This window comes from Pelodiscus sinensis, chromosome 4 (genome assembly GCF_049634645.1).
Source record: "Pelodiscus sinensis isolate JC-2024 chromosome 4, ASM4963464v1, whole genome shotgun sequence".
In the NCBI taxonomy this organism is placed as follows: Eukaryota; Metazoa; Chordata; order Testudines; family Trionychidae; genus Pelodiscus; species Pelodiscus sinensis.
The window spans coordinates 59,386,693-59,406,387 of record NC_134714.1 but is presented as its reverse complement, the minus strand read 5'-3'; the positions used below and the strand labels follow the sequence as shown (position 1 = coordinate 59,406,387).

Genomic DNA, 19,695 nt, shown 5'->3' with positions numbered 1-19,695 from the left:
ATCTGTCTCTTAACCTATGTAGATTTTTCAGGGCAGACAGAGCCTCCTCAGCATTGTGCCACAGTCTCAAGATCTCTGCACACTGTTGTTTTACAGATCACTTCTATAGCCAAAACCAATCACATGCAAAACTTTTACATTTCATCCAAGCTTAGCTACCTGGATGGGCACTCATAATATGTCATAGGAAATATTCAGAGGGGTAGCCGTGTGTTTCTATAACTTTAAAAACAATAAATAGTCCTGTAGTACCTTAGAGACTGATTAGATAGAAAAAGAAAGAAAGAAAGAAAGAAAGAAAGAAAGAAAGAAAGAAAGAAAGAAAGAAAGAAAGAAAGAAAGAAAGAAAGAAAGAAAGAAAGAAAGAAAGAAAGAATCACGGGCAAAACCCACTTCCTGTCTGACAAAACATGGATAGAGTCATAAATCAATGGTACTTTTTCATAAACAGTTTTGCATGAAGAGTATGCATATAAAAATATGGAAACCCTAAGTTTCCCAAAAGAAAAACTTTTGGGCAGAGAAGGGTTTTGTCATGTGAATATTATTTTGTCTGGAAGTGCTTTTATGAAGCATTTTTGTAACTCCTTTTACTTTTATTTCTGAGCAAGAGAACAGAGCCACTTACGTGCATTTCTGGAGCACAGCGTCCAAGCAAGTCTATCAGAGCTGAATAAAATGACATGATTGCATTACCCATGTGCACGATCTCTTCTTCGTCTTCTTCAGCACTGCTAAAAAGAAAGCAAATATATGTGTATATTTTGGCTGCTATTACATAGCCTAAAATAAGGTTGTATCCTTTGCTATAAGGTGACTGTAAAATGTTTGAGATTGTCATTTCCGCTGACCAAATGCAGTATTTATTGACCTATTTCTTGTGTCTGGTCACATGTTCATTTCTTCTGTACTATGAAATATACTTATTATTCACTTTTTCTTCATGTTTTATTATACTATTTATTTTACAAATCAGCATAGAAAAGGTAGGGAAAGTCTCTTGTGTTTTCTGTTTAAAAATTATTTTAATTAACTTTACATCATGTTCCCATGTACATTTTGTATGTAAAGTTCAATTATAAATTATGCACCATTCCATACCCGAAAGTTCAAGCTAATACTTCTGCATCTAAAACATATATTCAGTACTTCAGTTTTGAACTGTAAACTTATACAGAAAATTATTTGTCATAATTTAGGTTCTCTGTATGTTAAGTGATAGGTCCAATTTCTCTTTGAAATAATTGTTTACTCTTCAATTGTGTTGTTAGAATGTTATCTTCCATCAAAGAAGTATTATTAACTTCTAATTGATTTGTAAACTTAAACAACCTCTTCCCCCCACAAACAAACTACCATACTGCATGTGAATATGAGAATGGATAATGACAGGAAGATTCTGTGTCAATGACCAATTTAAAAAAAGTACTCTACAGTGTGGTTTAGAAAAATATATCTATTGTTTTAGAAAAATGGAGAGAGAAACCTCAACATGTTTCTTGGGATGAGACTTTCAAAGCAGACTAGGGTATTTAGACAAATATCTTTCATTGGACTGCTTCAAAGCTTCAGTCTTAATCTTACCTTTCAGAATTCAGGAAACAAAAACATTTCTTCTATGCAAAGTATTCAATAATTCATAAATTCTATTGGCCATATTTTGGTAACAATCAATACTGCATTGTGGAAAAGGGTAAAAAGGGGCCAGTTGGTATCACGCCTCCCCCCCAGCCAAGAAGTGTGCAGAGCTGACACCTTCACCATTCGTAGGCACTGAGGCCTATGTGGTGCCTTTTTGCCTTCCTGCCATGCCATGTGGCCTCAAGAGAAAAAGTGCAAGGAGGAATCAGTCAAAAAAACCAAGTATGAAAAGAAGCAGCCTTAGCAGGGACTTCAGACAGCCAGAGAATTATACAATTTTGAGAGAACTTTCTGTGCTCAGTGCTCGTTGTCTTCATGTGCACTCCAACTCACTTCCTCCCCATGCCCCTCACAATCTCTTTACCTTAATTTCACACCACATCTACTCCTCTACCCTACTCTTCCCTGCCGTCACCCTTATCCTTCCATGTCCTAGCTCCCTTCACTTTTCTTTCTATTCAGCTGATCCCTAATATGAAGCTTGCTATCAACACACACTTTGGTCCACCTGTGTGTTATCAACCCCTGTACCCTGCTCTGTCTGTCTTACTTATTTACATTTTAAACTCTTTGAAGTATGTCTGTCTGCTGCTCAGTGTCTATACAATGCCTACCACAATGAGATCAATATTCTTGGTTAGTCATTAGGTATTACTGTGGTATACAAGAGAGCATATACAAGAGGAAATACATTTACTTACACTTCGTCTGCATAGTCCTGACATGGTAGGTCAAGAGTTGGGTTCTCTGAGATCTTAATAGCTTCTTGCATAGCTGTCAGCAAACCACTTCCTCCTTCTCCTCTAAGAGCTGGCCCAAAGCATTCTGGGCGTCGAATAAGGAGCTTAACAACAACACTAGCATTTTCCTCAACGCTCTCACCTAAAGACCAAAAGGACACGTTAGCCACTTATATAAAAGACAATACAGTTCTAAAAGGCAACCATTAATTTATGGACAGTTTGGACTTTCCCCTAACTTTTACAGAACATAAAACAATACAGAAACCAAAGTTTTTTTTTTAAAGGGGGAAAAAAAGCTAAATGTATAGTACCAGAGAAAAATCTTCTGCTTAATCAATGAGCAGTTATTATACAAGGAATGGCAAAAGTGTAAATTTCCCCAAATTGTCTTGGCCAAAGTTCAACAACCTTAATGTAGAAGATTTACTTCTAGGATTGCCAGGGGAATTCATAAACATGACTACTTCTGACTTTGCCCTTTCTTCTGGAATTGCCAACAAGGCAGCAATCATGGTAGTTAGTTTCTGAAGTGTCCATGCACAAAATGGACTGAGCACTTATTTCACATAATTAAACCATCACTAGAAGGTAACAAAAAATGGTTACTAGCCTTCTGTAATTGTTGTTCTTTGAGGTGTGCTGCCCATGTCTATTTTACCCTTGTCATGTGTGTGGCCCGCACAGTAATTGAAAACTTTCCCTTCAGTGGTGCCTGTCAGAATGGCTGGGACACCTTGTGACATTACATGCCAAAGCATCTCAGTACAAAGGACCCAGCCATTCCAGGGTCCCCACTGAGCTTTTTGCTGACCACTCCAGTGCAGAGGAGTACAAGGTTGGGTTGTGGATCTCAAAGAACAGTAGTTATGAAGGATTAGTAACTATTTCTTGTTAGAGTGATTGCACATGAGCAGTACATTTTTAGTGACTCAAAGACGGTGGTGGGATTGGAGGAAATGTGCACACAGTTTAGAGTACAACTTGTCCAAATTTATCAGAATTTCTAGAGTACCAAGTGATGGCATAGTGTGAACAAAAGTGTGGACTGAAGATCAGGTAGCCTCTCTACAAATTTCCTGGATACTGAAGTTCTAGGATTGCTGGCTCCCCAGAATGAGAATCGCTATTACGATTAATGGATGTTTTCAACAATGCCTCCCAGAGCAGGAGCACCAGGGCAAGCTGAGGAAGATAGGAGATTGCAAGTGTACGTGGCTGATGAGAGGCTCACTCTATTACCAGGTAATGAAAAAATAATTGAAAATGTGGAGAAACATTTCTCTAATGCTTGAAAACTAAAGATCCTTACAAGGGGCCAGTCATTTGTTAGTTTGACCCTTCAATAGTTTATGGCTCTCTCCTAGTATTTGCTTGGTGTTAATTTCAATTTGGTTCAGAATTTTTCTCATAACATTTTATATTAATATCTGAATTAAAAATGTTTTCTATTTTCTTTCGATTTGAACATAGTATCTCCTGTACTTTTTATATTTTTATTGTTTTTATAAGGAGAGGCTAGAGGAGGTAGTTTATTTGGGGCACTTTGAGTTAAAAGCCCAAATAAATCTAGCCCTCTCCTCACAAAAGTCCCCCAAATAAACTACCTCCTCCATCTTCACTTTATTAAAACAACAAAAATATAAAAATATAGTAAAAGTTTTGAAACATTTACTGAAATTAGTCTTCAGTGTTTCCTTTTTTATTTTTATAGTTTCATATCAAGTGATGAAATAAAAATAACCATAAGATTGTTATTAATATGTGAGTGTTAATCTTGAAGTTCTTATTTGGGCAAAGCTTCTAGTTAGAACAATAGCTATTTTGCCTGAATAAAGACAGAACAAAAACTTCAAGATTAGGCTCCAGTTTTTAGCACTGCTCCCAGCCTCAAGTTGGTATGGCTACTAAGACCCTAGTTTGGACAAATGGCATGTTGAACTACTATTTTGATTACAACTGAGATGACCCTTCTTGTTCATTTTAACTTCTTGTATATTACATCAAACTTTTCACTGGTATGATTAGTGATCAATTATTATAATAAACAAGATCAACAAAATTATACTCTATCAAATTTTCAACAGTGAGTTTCTTCCCACTATTAGTTAGGAATACTTGCATTTAAAAGTCCGAGTCTTTCTGCACTGCTTCTTCTTCTCCTCCTCCTCCTCCTCCTCCTCCCTGTCTTTCTCCTCCCTCCCCTAGTAAAGCCTTTCCCACTTATTACAATTTTTACTTGGTCAGGGGAAGGATTCAGCAATGGGGAACTGACAAAGAATTTTCCCACTGCCCGAGTTTCCTGCCAGTGAAGAAGGGCCCCCCAAAAATGGGACACTACATTGATAAAAATAGCAATGTAGATGGGAAGCACAGTTTGGGTGAGTAGAGAGCATTGTATAATGTGTTCTCGGACATGTTTCTACTCACCTAATCCAGGCTTTTCCCATTTATACCTATGCTTGAGGATGGGTGTACAATGTTTAAATACACTATATGCCGCCTAAATAAGCATGCATGCAGCGTAGACATATTCTCAAGTGCCAACTGCTATCCATGAACCTCATCCGCAGTCTTACCCAAGGGGCCAAGAAATGAATGAAGAATGAGGAAGAACCCCCCCCCCCCCCCGTAGGAGTTTGCTACTTCATTTCAGGACTAAGGTACATTGGCAGGCAACAGGAAAGAAAAGACGACTGAATTCCACAATACTTTTCAATCTAGCATTTTTCACACGCACCAAAAGCATACAAAAATACTCCACTGTGATATATTACAATATAATTCTGCATTTTATAACAAAGTAGCAGAATTACTCTTTGACATATGCCTGTAACTCTCATAGTGGTAATACTAATGTGGTTCAGTTGATGGACGTCAGGATTGTTGTATTTCCAATACAGACATTGCTGTGTATCCTAGAACACCAAATCATGAACCTCTTGGCACCTCAGTTTACCCACCACAAAAATTCATATAATTTTATTTACTTATCTGAGTATTGCCAGACTGTAATAATTAAAATATGCAAGGGAACTGAAAGATGTGATATAAGTAAAAAATATTGCTAAATAATTATGAAGATGATAATTACTTAATGGGAGGAATTCATTAGAAAACTTACATTTGTAAAGAGACAGTATACTTTACATAACTCAAAGATTTAGTTTTTATCGGTAGAGAAGCATGTAACAAATATATTTTTTAAAACATTGAAGAAAACATCAGTTGAGGTAATCATGATGCCAAAGATTTAAACTTACTGTTAACAAAGACAGCAAATCTTAAGAATGATAGATAGCGTTCACCCTCTATTGGATTCCATCCAATGTCAGGATATCCTTTAGCTACCAGCATAGGGCAGCTCTGAAGTCCACAACCAGCCAAGTAGGTGACAACCTGTTTTATATATAAGCATTTGTATTATTAAACAGTTTTTATTTTTAAAATATGTTTCTAATAATGTTATCAATGTATGAAACATACAAAATAGAACATCAGAAAAAAATTAAAAGATATTTTTAAATAGCAAATGTTTTGACCTGCCTCCAAGAAACAATTCATGAGACAAATTTCATAGAATCATAGAACTAGAGTAAGCCTCGAGTTCCCTCCACTCATGGTAGAACCAAGCATCATCTAGACCATACATATAGGTGTTTGTCTAACCCACTCTTAAAAATCTCCAAAGACAGAGATTCCCCAAATTACTAGGCAATTTTTTCCAGGACTTAGCCACCCTGATAGTTAGGAAGTTTTACCTAATGTCCACCCTAAATCTTCCTCACTGCAATTTAAGCCCAATTTGGTTTTTATCCTTTTATCAGGAGTTAAGACGAATGTTTTCTCCCTCATCCTTGTAACAAGTTTTTAGATACTAAATCATTGACGAAGATATCGGACAGAACCAGACTCAGAATTGATTCCTGTGAGATATTCAAGCATGACCATGAAACACTGATAGATACACTCTATGAACAGTTGACCAGCCAATTATGCACCCACCTTATAGTACCTCCATCTAGTTTGTTAATGAGACAGTCATATATGATTGTGTCAAATGCTTTACTAAAGTCTAGATATACTACGTCTACCACTTCCCCCATATCCACAAAGCTTGTTATCCTGTCAAAGAAAGAAACCAGGTTGGTGTGACACGATTTGTTCTTTACAAATCTGTACAGACCATTACTTAGCACCTTATTATCTCCTTATTATCTTCTACATGTCTGTAAATTGATTCCTTAATTATTTGCTCCATTATCTTTCCAGGTACAGAAGTTAAGCTGACTGGTCTGTATTTCCCAGGGTGTCCTTATTTCCGTTTTTGTAAATAAGACTACATTTGCCTTTTTTTCAGTCTTTTGGAATCTCTCCCATATTCCATGACTTTTCAAAGGCAATAGCTAATGGCTCATGTATCTTCTCATTCAGAACCTTCCATCTTGTTTAAATAATTTTTAACTTGTTCTTTCCCTATTTTAGCTTCAGAACCTGCCCCATAGTCACTGGCATTCACTGTGTTAGGAATATAGTCACCATCAACCTCCCTGGTGAATAATGAAACAAAGAAGCCAGTTCCACAGTTTTCTGCCATTGTTTTTCTCTCTTCATTGAATAATGGGCCTACCCTGCCCTAGCTCTTTCTCTAGATTCTAATGTATCTGTAGATTGTATATTCATCCTATCTTTCCTTCTGTAACATTGTTTGTTCTTGTGCCCTCAATAAAACTACCAATTGTCTTGAATTGTTTTTCCTGATATACTTGTTTGACATGGGATCTTATCTAAAAATCCCTAAGTTTGTTGAAGTCTGACTTCTTGAAATCCATTTTCTTTATTTTGCTGTTCTCTCTCCTACCATTCCTTAGAATCACAAATTCTACTATTTTATGATCACTTTCACTCAAGCTACCTTCCACTTTTAAAGTCTCAACCAATTCCTCCCTGTTTGTCAAAAATGAAATCTAGAATATCCTCCCTCCCCTAGTAACTATCTCTACCATCTGAAATAAAAAAAAAACCCTCCAATACTTTCCAAGAATCTGCTGGATAACATATGCCCTGCTGTGTTATCTTTTTAACAGATGTCTGGGTAGTTGAAGTCCCATACTACCACCATGTCCTATGTTTGAATGATCATGTTAGTTGTTTACAGAAAAGCCTCATCCACCTCTTCTTCGTGGTTAGGTGATGTGGCAGGGGATCTGCCCCATACTGGCCCTATAAAGATTAAAACCCAACCCTGAGAGAGTGGAATCCGCAGCTGAGGCAGATACAGCCAATTAGGGCCCAGCTGAGGCTGTATAAATAAGGGCTTCTGGGGTGGAGGAGAGACACTCTTGCTCTAGCTGGGGAGCAAGAAGGACCAGGTTGCCGGGGAAGCTGGAGGCTTCCTGAGACAGAGCAGGGGAGCTCTGGCCTGACTTCACTCCAAGCTGTGGGGCCTGAAGCAAGGCCTGAGGGTACTAGGGCTGCAGGCAGATAGCCAGGATAGAAGTAGGCAGCAGATCCACACTCCTTTGCCTATGATGAGTGGCCAATTGCAGTTTGTGCTGAAGGCAAGGGGTTAGATGATGAATGGCAGTGGGTCACTGAGGCAAGGTCTGTATAGTGGACTTGAGGGTTCCCTGGGAGGGGAGGACCTCTGAGTGCAGGGGCACTGACCTTGGGAAATACTAGGAAGAAAGGGCAGAAAGGACTGAACCTGTAGAAGACCTGCAATGGAGGCTAGGGCACCAGTCAGCTGATTCCCCAAGTACCCAACTGAAGGCACCATAGGGATGAGTGTTTGCCCTGTGACAGGTGGCCTATAGTAGACCCCTTCCATGACATCACTCTTGTTTTTTCCGCTTTTTTTCCTCACCTAGAGACTGAACAAGTCTGTCTCCTATTTCCAACTTAACCTCAGTCTAAGTGCATACACATTTAATATACATGGCAATACCTCCCTTTTTTCCTGCCTATCCTTCTTGAGAAAGCTGTACCCTTCTATCCCAACAGTCCCATCATGCATATTATCCCAAATCTCTGTGATGCCAACTATGACATACTTCTGTTTAATTACTAGAATAATGAATTCTTCCTGCTTATTCCCCATACTTCTCATATTAGTATACATTCAAAATTCCAAGGCAGCTTTTTTGGAGCACAAAAATATGTTTTAAATTTTTAGAATTCTAATATTCAAGTGGATTTCAAATTAGGCAAATCCAGTTCATCCATTCATGCCTATTTAAAATAGTACCTATTATTAAAACATCTTTTATTTTATCCTATCCTTAATAACTGAATATATAGCATTGCTATAAAAACAACAAAGAATTGAAGTAGTTAGTCTGTGCTTTATATCATGCTGCTCTTTATCAACTATAAATAAGAGAGAAAGGAAGACTGGACCTCTGCCTTACATTACAATAAGATGAGAAAGTGGTTGTTAATGCATAATCTAATTAATAACCCTTCACTGCAAAACTACAACTTTATTATGGCCTGAGATGACTAGAAGGAGACAGAAAGAACATAGCAAAACAAAACAAAACAAAGCTAATAGTAAGCTCTTACCTTTTCCAGATCTGGCTCTTCCAAAGCGAGTGCAAGCTCATTATTGTCCATTACAGAGGCAGCTGCAACATCTAGTGGAGTGGAACCCCTCATGGAAGGAGAAGCTGGAGAAAAATATGGTAATATATAGTAATTGAAATTATTTAGTTTGCACTAATGAAAGTTGTGCAGCAGAGGGCAGCAGTTACACTGTAATCTAGGCCAGACTCAAATATTCATATTATACAGTATGCTTTATGGTTGTGATTCAACAAAGCAAAGCATAAGTGCATGACTGACTTGGGAAGGACTTAAGTACATACTTAAGTTCTGTGCTGATTCAGGGCCTATATGCACTGCTTTACTGTTTTAAAGACCGAGCCAACGCATCCCAGAACAATAACTCATAAAAACAACAGAAGTGAAATTAGAGAAATTTAATAGATGTTGGAAGTCCTCAATAGGGGACATGCAGCGTAGGTCATGTGGCTGGAACATTCTTTTTCCTATCTTACTATAACCTACTATTTCTTTGTTTTATTCTTGTATTGGAAAGAATAATTTAGTCATTTTTTCCTTGAGCAATACAATTCTAAAGCATACTAAAATTAAAAAACTGCACACTTCCAGACATTGATGGTAGAACATGAAACTTGAAGTCATATGGTTGCAGTACAGGGAAGGATCTTTGCATTAGTAAATTTTTAATTTACATATTATTTAAAAATTGAGAGAGCATGAGAAAGTACACTCCTAATTTCACACAGTGGGTCCTGTGCATCTGGGTAGCAGTAGGTTGAGTATTTTCTCTCATCTGGGGAAAACAGCAACACCTGGTCTCAATGCTCACCTCAATAGCTCAGTACAGCTCAGTCTAACCCCTTTTCTTCCAGAGCAAGCTGTAGTCTGATTTAGCCACTCTTATCACTGGCATAGCAGAGGGCAAAGAGAGGGAAAACTCTCTGGCTACATCTACACTGCAGGCTTTTTGTGCAAGAACGTCCATTCTTGAGCAAAAACTTGCGGAGCGTCTACACTACACATGTGTTCTTGTGCAAGTAAATTTACTGTAAAGCATCAGAAAAGAGGGCTTCTTGGGTAAGAGTTATTCCTTTCCCCAGGAGGAATAAGCCCTCTTGAGCAAGAGCTCTTGCACAAGAAGGAAGTGTGGAAGGGCAACGGGGTTTCTTGTGCATGAAACCCTTACGGCTAAAATGGCCAACAGAGCTTTCTTGCGCAAGAGAGCATCCACACTGTCATGGACACTCTTGCACAAAAGCACATGGCAGTGTGGACGCGCTCTTGTGCAAGAGCTTTAGCGCAAGAACTCTTGTGCAAAACAGCTCTTGCACAAGAACCCTGCAGTGTAGATGTAGCTTCTTAGTCTCCAGTGGCCTCTTCAGACATGGAGGCAACAAACTAATTTATTATTTCAGTTCCCCCTTCTCTAGTAGGAGTTTACTTTGGAGGCCTGAAGGGGCTGATTCCCAGTCAAGTATCTCCCTGCCCCTTTCCTCTATACCTGCAGGGCTCCCTACTGCTACCTGATAGTGTCTCTATAGTTCCCACTCTCCAGCAGTGTAAGCTCCTCCCACCATTTGTCATACCACTAAAGTGACTAGAGAGAGGCTTTTAACCAGTTCCAGCCAGTCCTTGATTGGCTTTAGGTGTCCCAACCAAGCCTAACTGTCCAACTGGTTCTTGCAGCTTCTAAATAGCCTCCAACTGTGTTAAATAATCTGCTTCAAATGAGTTCTTAATTGACCCCAGGTGTTTTAATTAAACTGAAGTAACTGCCATTTGGTTGGCATGACAGCAGGGATTTGTTGAGCCTAGGTCTAATATATCTGTTTTTTATTAAAATCTGGTAGCTATCTGGCTTTTCCCCATCATATTATTTATATACATGCATACAATACATATGATATATGTACACATTCACATACACATCTTCTGATCTTCTGAACCATTCATTTAGTTGGCTATGACATGTCTAAGACATTAGCATTATTATAAGTGTTAAATTAAATCTTTACTTGCCAGAAATAATTGTATCAAAGGTAAGAGGCATCAATTAAAATGGTTTTGTTCTTAACTCTTTCATTACAGTTAAATAACACAGATTTAGATTCTTCTGTTTGTAATCCAATTCACATAAGTCTAACGATAGACTTGAATAACCTTTTGTAACTATTGTTCTTCGAGATGTGTATTCACATCAATTCCAATGAAGGTGTTTGTGTGTTATGTGCTAAATCATCAGAAACTTTTTCCTAGCAGCCTCTGAAGGTCAGCCATGGAGCCCTTGGGTGGGGTGCCAGGATATGGTGCTAGCTATGACCCTGCTGAGCTGCCTCTACCTTGATTCCTACTTACTGGCTACTCTAACAAAGGGGAAGGAAGGTAGATATTGGAATAGACCTGAACAACACATCTTGAAGAACAGTTAGAAAAGATTAGTAACTGTTTTTCTTTGTCAAGTGTTTGTTCGTGTCAATTCCAATGACAGTGACTTCCAAGCTGAACCCCAGGAGGTGAGTTTGGAGTCCATTAGTCACTGATTGTAGGAATGCTCTGCCTACAGTGGCATCATTTCAGGCTTGCTGTGGTCAGTGACTTAATGGATTGAATGTGTGGATTGAAGACCAGGTCGCTCTACTGCAAATGTCCTGGATCAGAATTTGGGCTAAGAGGGCTGTTGAAGAGACAACTACCCTCATGAAATATGTGGTAATTGCAGGGGTAGGGACCCCCACTAACTCATAGCACTTACAGACACACTTACAGATGCATTGGAAGGAAAGTGAAAGCAACAAAAATTTGTGATGACTTCCTAAAAGGTTTTGTGCACTCTGTATAAAATGAGCATTCGATGGATATCTAGCAAGTGCAACAGCTGTTGCCACATACTGGTATGTTGCTTAGGATACAATACAAGGAGGAAGATATACTGGCCTAAATGAAACTATGACACCACTTTAGGAAGGAAAGTCAGGTGGGGCCTGAGTTGCACCTTGTCCTGGTGGAAGACTGTACAGGATGGCTAAGAGGTGAGCGATGTCAGCTCCAAGAACCTCCTGGTGGATGTAATTGCCACCAAAAAGGCTACCCTCCAGGAAAGTTAAAGGAGCAAGCAAGAAGCCAATGGCTCAAAAGGTGGGTACATCTACTTACAGAGGACTAAGTTCAGGTCCCACACAGGCAGTGGCTGTTTCTCCTGAGGGAAGGATCTATCTAGCCCAGGGAGGAAACACTCCATCGAGGGTGGAATGCTGAAGCAGCCACAAGATTAACCCTAACCAAAGAAAGGTTAATCTTGTGGCTGTTTCAGCATTCCACCCTGGATTCCAAAGGAGCAGATAGTCATGGATGAAAGGGATAGAGACCTGGATCAGGGAGAACTGGTGATCAGTGCACCTGCATGAAAACTTTTTCCACTTAGCCTGTAAGTGGCTCTAGTGGACAGTTTCCTACTGCCTAACTAAATCCGTTGGCCTTGAAGGGAACACTGGAGCTTTGTAGAACTCAAGCACAGAACTTCCATGCCATTAGGTGTAGGGATGGAAGGTCTGGGTGCCTCATGCAATGGCTGTCCTGGGATATCAGATCTGGGTAAAAAAGGAGCTCTATGTGTGTTTCCACTGACATCCTCAGCAGTGTGGTGTGCCAGCACCAGTAGGATTACCTGGGCCACTTCCCTGTGGATTTTGAGGATTACTTTGTGAATGAAGCAGGGGAAAGGAAGGGAAGGTGTACAACAGCTGCTCTGTCCATGGGAACATAAATGCACCTGCCAGAGAACATGGACTGAGGCCCCTGGGTGAGCAGAAGAGATGGCATTTCTTGTTGGAATCTGTTGCAAACAGATCAATCTGGGGAGTTCTCCAGCAATGGAAGATGGAGAGGAGAATATTATCTATCATTGACCATTTGAGAGTGAAGATGGACCTTCTTAGGCAGTCTGCTGCCACATTCCTGACCCCTGGGAGATGAGAAGCCTTGAGGTGCATGGGCTATACAAAACTCCCATAGGAGGAGAGCCACGTGGAACAAGAAAGAAGATCTTCCACGACCTTGCTTCTTGATATGAAACAAGGCGATGGTATTGTCTGTCTGAACTGTCAAACTGTGTTGTTTCACAGTGGCATAAAAGATCTGACAGGCCACACAAACTGCTCTGAGCTCCTTGACAATGATGTCGAAGAGCCTCTTGTAGCCTGACCACCTGACCTGGGTCCGCATGTCCCCCAGGTGCACTCCCCAACCCAGATATGACATCTGTGACTAGCATCATCTCTGGCTGGGGGGACCCGAAAGACTCCGCCGCACATACCACTTGAGAGTTCACCCACCACAGCAGGGTCTGGAGGACACTTGGTGGAATGGTAAGTATCTGATCCAGGCTGTCTTGACCTGGGTGATATACTGAAGCGAGCCATACGTGGAGTGGTCTGCGCATAAACACATGCTGCCATGTTTAAACTCAGGCAGCTACTGGCCACGGTTGTGGGGCACTCGTGCAGCGACTGAATGAGATGGTACATGGCCTGGAACTTGGAGTCTGGCAGGGAAGCTCTGGTTGTCATGGAGTCTAGCATGACCCCAATGAATTCTATTCTTTGGGTGGAGATGAGAAGTATGCCTCATTTCTAGAAAGTGTCCTTCACCAGGCAAACATGTGCCTCCATCTGTTCTTTGGAGCAACCTCTCAGTAGACAGTTGGTGAGGCAGGACACTTCGCACTGATGAACTGTGGCTCCGTTTGATCCCATGTCATTGTCCTAAAAGCCTCTTCCGTCAGGAATTGTCACAAATGAAAGGCCTTCTCCTGTTTCATGCAAGGCTTGAAAGATATGTAGATCTTACACCAGTCTGTTTGGTGTGCTTCCCCCAGGCAATGTAGACGGAAGTCGTGGGCAGTCAATCTTTGGCATAGGCTTATGGTAAGATCTGCAAGCTTGAAGCCTGGGGCTTGTGGCATAACACACTGCCCAAGGCAGGCAGTATCTACCACCTCAACTACTTAACGGTAACAATTAACACTAAAGTGAGAATAACAAACTATGAACAATGAAAAATTTAAAAAACAACATATAGTCTCGTAGCACTTTAAAAACTAACAAATCATGTAGATGGTATCATGGGCTTTCATGGGCGCAACCCACTTCTTCAGATGACAAAGTGGGTGGCACCCATGAAAGCTCATGATACCATGCATATGTTTTGTTGCTCTTTAAGGTGCTACTAGACTATTTGTTGTTTTTTAAGTTTTTCCTGTTACAGATTATCTCGGCTATCCCTCTGAAGCTTATGAACAATGAATGTGAACTAATCTTGGGAATGGTGTACTCACAGAGTAAGTGAGCAATATTCCAACAGCATCATGGATGGTAAGAAGGAACTGAGGGAGGTGCACATCAGCAGGGTCATATATAGCACCACATACCTGCACCCCTCCAGGGTTCTCTCTGGCTGATCCTATCAAGGCTGCTAGGAGAAAGTTTCTGATGACCGTGCACATAATGCACACACACCTTCATTGAAATTGATGTGAACAAGCACCCAAATAATTGTGTTTTCCATTAACATTAATCCAATAATTGTATGTAAACTTCAAAGAGGTCCTCACAATACTATGCCTCAGCTTGATGAACAAGTCACACAACAGTCTTGAGATTCTGCAATATCCCTTGAAATTGGTTTAATCAGTTAAAGTTATATGACATACCGAGCCCAACACTGCTGTTTTCCAGCAAGTAACTTAGATGCTCAAACATGGCCTTTTGGTTTTGGCGGCTGATTCGACAGAAGTAGCACAGGAACCGACAACAGCTTGCCACCATCTTAGGAAAGGCAATCTGCTAAAGAAGAAAATTGACAAAACAATGAAATACGTTGATTACCAATGCTTCACAGATTCTCCATTATGAATTCCTAATAAGCTATTATGACAATAGTACCAAAGTAGTCAGTGGCCCTGATATACATGCCTTAATATCAGTGTGAAAATAAAAATTCCTTGCACCTTCCTCTTAGGTTCATTTTAACACCAATCCTAAAATGATGTTATAAATCATTCTGTAGAGCATGAGGAAATTGCAAAGGGCTATATGGGTGTCACGTTATTGGATTTTAAAGTGAGCATGCAGATCACTGTTGCACCCACCAGTTTGTGTTTGTGCCAAATTTGGTGTCAAGTGGGCCATGCGAGGTATCAAATGAAAACATACGCTCTGCTGATTATATGTATGATGCTCACGTACTTGTATGATTTTTGTATATAAAGTTATGAATATGGGCTCTATACTTGTATTTTAAATGTTCTCTGTCTGGGAGAGTATGTCTACATAGCAAAGTTATTTCGAAATAACAGCCGTTATTTTGAAATAACTTTACCAGCATCTACACAGCCAAACCGCTATTTCAAAATTAAATCGAAATAACGGAGAGCTTATTTCAAAATTGGTAAATCTCATTCCACAGGGAATAGCACCAATTTCAAAATTGCTATTTCGAAATAAGCGTTGTGTAGATGCTTATTTCGAAATAGGGGGCCTCCAGCCCTTCCCAAGGTGTCCTGCTGACCACTCTGGGCACAACCAAGAAAACTCCTCTCCCTCCCCATCTCCCAGGAGCCCTTAAATGAACAGACTCTGGTCATAGTGCCTGTGTCAGCTCCAAGCCTGCCAGCCCAGAGTCAGCAGTCGTTGCACCTGACCCAGAGGCCCCAGCGTAAGTCAGGCAGCCAGAGTGAGCCAGCCCTCCAACGCTCCCCAGGACCATTCTGCCAGCTCCCAGGAGCCAGCCATGGGCTGGAAAAGGCGGACACCTGCCTGGTACAGTGCGGAGATCAGGGACCTAATTTAGGTTTGGAGGGATGCCTCCAATGTCCACAATCTCTGCACTAAACAGAGGAACACAACCATCTACAGATGGATGGCTGCCAGCCTGGCCACCAAAGGCCACATGTGAACCCAGGAGCAGGTTTGCATGAAAATAAAGGAGCTGCAGTAGATGTATGCCAGGGCCACAGGGGGCAGCTCCCAACCAGGGCAGACCCAGACTCCTGCCCCTATTTTGATGCTATGGACCGCATCCTGGGGGACAGTACAGTCCATGTCCCCCAGGTGGTCATTGCTGCCTCCTGCTGCCCCAGCCCCTGCTGCCTCCCCAGCTACTGCTCCTCCTCCCACTTCTTCTCCCCCTCCTCCTTCTTCCTCCCCACCCTCCCCACACAGCCAGGGATGCCGAGGCCCCCGCACCCACAGTGCTGGGAGACAGTTGGGTCGGTGAGACCCCCAACCCTGAGCTTCTCCTCCCCCTTCCTCTCCTTGCCTCCCCCTCCCAGCTCCCTCCTCCCAGGTTTCCCCCTCCCCTCTCCCACCTTCTTTCCCCAGTCTCACTTCAGTTTCATCCCCCCCCCCCACTCCAGTTTTGTTCAATAAAGAGGCTTTGTTGTAATGAATGTTATTGTACAGCAGGAAGGGGGGTTAGGGAGGGGTAATTGGAAGGATGTGAGGGGGCCCCCAGTGAAAGATTAGAGCTCTATACATAGCTTCCTGGGGGTTCTTGCCCTGAATCCAGTTTCCTATTCTCCTGGCTTACTCTGCTGCCACTACTCCCCCAAAAGTGCTTACTCCTTCCTGAGTCAGGGTCTTAGGGCTTCTGTCTCCTACCTAGACTGGGGAAAAGCAATATATAGTGGGGAAGAGGTTGATGGGGATAGTATCACCTGCTTATTAGGTTCAACTTCTGCAAATTAGATCTCAGGGTCTCAAATCACGCACCAAGAAAATAAACACACACTTAGGGTGCATCTACACAGCAAGACTTAACTCAGAATATGCTAAGCAAACTGAGCTCTGTCCATTGCATAGCTTATTTCGAAATTGGGAGCATCTACACAGAACTTATTTCAAAATAAAGCACTTTTTCTCCAACTTCCCTTATTCCTCATACAATGAGGGTTACAGGAGTCATAGTAAGTCGCCCTCCAGCTTGACACTATTTCAACATTATTTTGAAATAACTTAGTCCGTGTCTACACAGCCGGCAGTTATTTCAAAATAATGTTGCTTAGTGGCATGACTAGCAACACATCTGAGACAAGTTTTACGTGGCATGACTAGCAACACATAGCAGCTCTGTGGGAGAGGCAGGGAGATAATTCAATTCTCCAGGACAGCATTCAGCTGCCTTAACAATAAAGACCATCTTTTCCCTTCCTACAGTCCTCTGACTGTAGGACTACACAAATGAAGAAGGTATGTTGCAGATAGTTTTCATTATTATGCAACCCTGATTTATCTCCAGAGCAGGTCTTCTCAGTGCACTAACTGAGGCATTGGTTCAGTGGAAAAAATAATATGTGATCAAGTAATTTACAGCTGTATTATAATGTTTATACAAAAGAGGGACATATTCAAGTTGCACGGGAAACCTTAATTCTGGTATTTCCTGACTTTTGAGTATTTGACTTTGAAACTTTAATAATGTTCTTCCACACAATTATGTGTCCAATGCTCATTCAAGTATTTCAGTTATGCAGCCACTGCCAAGATGCAAAACAGCAGCCATTCTGCACCAGCAACACAAGATTTTCTTGCTTTTAAATAGAGGAGAAATGAAGAATAAGTTCTCCTATTCAATCAACAAGGGTATGTAAGCAGACTACTGTCAAACAAATTGGACTTTCTCTAGAAAACTGGGATTAATTCTATCTTTGCAAAACTGTTATTGGGCATCTTCCACTATGTGGAGTTAGTAAGAAAACAATACAACTTTCAAATCACAAATTAGCACAAACATGGTTTCTTAAATATATTTCATAGCAAACAGTTTCAAGTTTTATAAGCCACAAAATGAAAACTTTTAAGGACTCACTGCAATACTTTGAAATTAATATTCCAGTTAAACTCCTAAATTAGAATAGAATAGAATAATTCATATTAGCTGAACTTTTAAGAACTATCAGCAGGGCACTCTCAGTTGGTGGTCTGCATCACTTCAGGGCACAATATTATATGTAAGTAGTTTAACTTTTATATTATTTGTTTTGGTTGCATTCACTCATGACAAAATAACAACACTGCTGCTAATATTTCTGTAGGCAGCAGTGCTTCTTCAATGTCATCTATTATTCATAGTTTAGGTAAACATAATACTAAAAAGTAATAACAGCTTAATAGAGAACATGGTACTGATTGTAAGTACTGGAACTAGAAAATTCAGGGGTGATTAATATCCAACATGCATATTCCTAAAAAAATGGTGATGCATCTTTGCCACAAGAAAGACGACAGATGTCATCAGATGACAGAACTGTGAAAAAATCCCTACTACTTATGAAGTAATGACTATGTTTGTGTGTATGTATATATGAGTGTGCATAAATTGTTCATGATGACATTTAATATACTGGGAGCTTGCATCTGTGAAAAGGGAAAATAGTTCTGTAGGTGAGGAACTATTACTTCGTTATTAAAAATAAAATAACATCATTTTAAAAATGGTCAAAATATTTTCTGAGGAAAGCAAAATGGAAACATTTGTCCCTAATGACATTTTCCCATTGGCATCAGGTGTGTTTTAAAGAATAAGTTAAAAAATCATTATGGATGAAAGCCACATGAAAATCTCAGGTTTATTATGCACACACAGTAATTATTAAGCTTAAAACTCTGAAGCACTAATACAGTTTTATCTGGTATTAAAAACATGAACAGTATGACTCAGCTACATCCAACGTACAGGGCAAGTCTGGTCAATACCAGAAATCATTAGTTTCTTTCAATCTGTCAGCTTAATACACTGATCTTAGACATCTAAGCAAACAGATATATTTTTCAATTGGCAGGCAGCAAAATACCACACTGATCAGTCAGTCTCCTAAAGTTATGTCTATGGTATATTATTTGGTGCCAACATTTACAACACTTAAAAAACCCCACACACAGTTCTGTAAATGGTCATAGTTCCATAGAGGGAGCCATGATAATTAATTCCAAGTGCAGATCTACCCCATTGTCTTGAATACAGTATATTGTGCAATAAATGAACACTGGAATCCATTAACATGTACCTTTTTGAGCATTTCTAGACTTTGAGTCTCCTCTCAGTTATGCAAAAAAAAAAAAAAAAAAAAAAAAAACCCCATGAAAAAAAGAACCAGGTCCTGTGTTTATATAACATATACCTATAAAATCAGAAAATATGCCCTTTTCACAGGCATCACCATTTGGGTTGGATTCCAAAATGGGTAAAATGAGCTTTGTGATAGAGATGGACTGGGGGGGAGAGGGGAAGATGGTCATATTTCTGCTTCTGTGTCTCAGATATTATAAGGAGGGTTTTGAAATGTCAAATGCACTTTCCATTAGAGGCAGTGTAGATATACTTACACAATTAACTAGGATAAAGGGGCAGGATAACTGCGCAACTACTTGACATACAGAAGTGACAAAGCTGACTGGTTGTTATTCAAAATTGTATCTCTCTCATTTACTAGCAATGGTATCAAAAAACAAGCGGCATTTTGGCAAACGCTGAGTCCAGAAAAGATCAGATACAAGCCAATGTACTGCACTATCTAACAAAATTCATGGCTTAACTCCCAAAGCCTCCCTCTGAATTTGTTAATACTGACAATAAAGCCAATGTGTTAACAGTGGTCTGAGACTTTTTATTTATTAAAGTAGCACATTTTGCTCAAAACTAGTAAAGCATGACTCTCACAATACATGTGTATGCCCTGTAGTTGTAGCTGTGCTGG

At 40.2% G+C, this 19,695-nt stretch overlaps 1 protein-coding gene across 20 annotated transcripts in view; it reads right to left on the bottom strand.

The window, feature by feature from the left end:
- Window positions 1-19,695, bottom strand: part of RYR3 (ryanodine receptor 3) — a 527,532-nt gene that overhangs the window by 180,305 nt on the left and 327,532 nt on the right. For 7 of the 20 annotated variants that reach the window (XM_075927048.1, XM_075927050.1, XM_075927054.1 and 4 more), the window contains 5 exons: window positions 14,653-14,782; window positions 8,946-9,049; window positions 5,645-5,780; window positions 2,343-2,523; window positions 629-734 (listed from right to left, as the gene is read on the bottom strand). In XM_075927048.1, the coding sequence (XP_075783163.1) occupies window positions 629-734; window positions 2,343-2,523; window positions 5,645-5,780; window positions 8,946-9,049; window positions 14,653-14,782 (657 nt within the window). Of the gene's footprint in view, window positions 1-628; window positions 735-2,342; window positions 2,524-5,644; window positions 5,781-8,945; window positions 9,050-14,652; window positions 14,786-19,695 lie in introns of all 20 variants that reach the window. The other 13 variants (XM_025189447.2, XM_075927046.1, XM_075927052.1 and 10 more) reach the window with 3 other exon arrangements.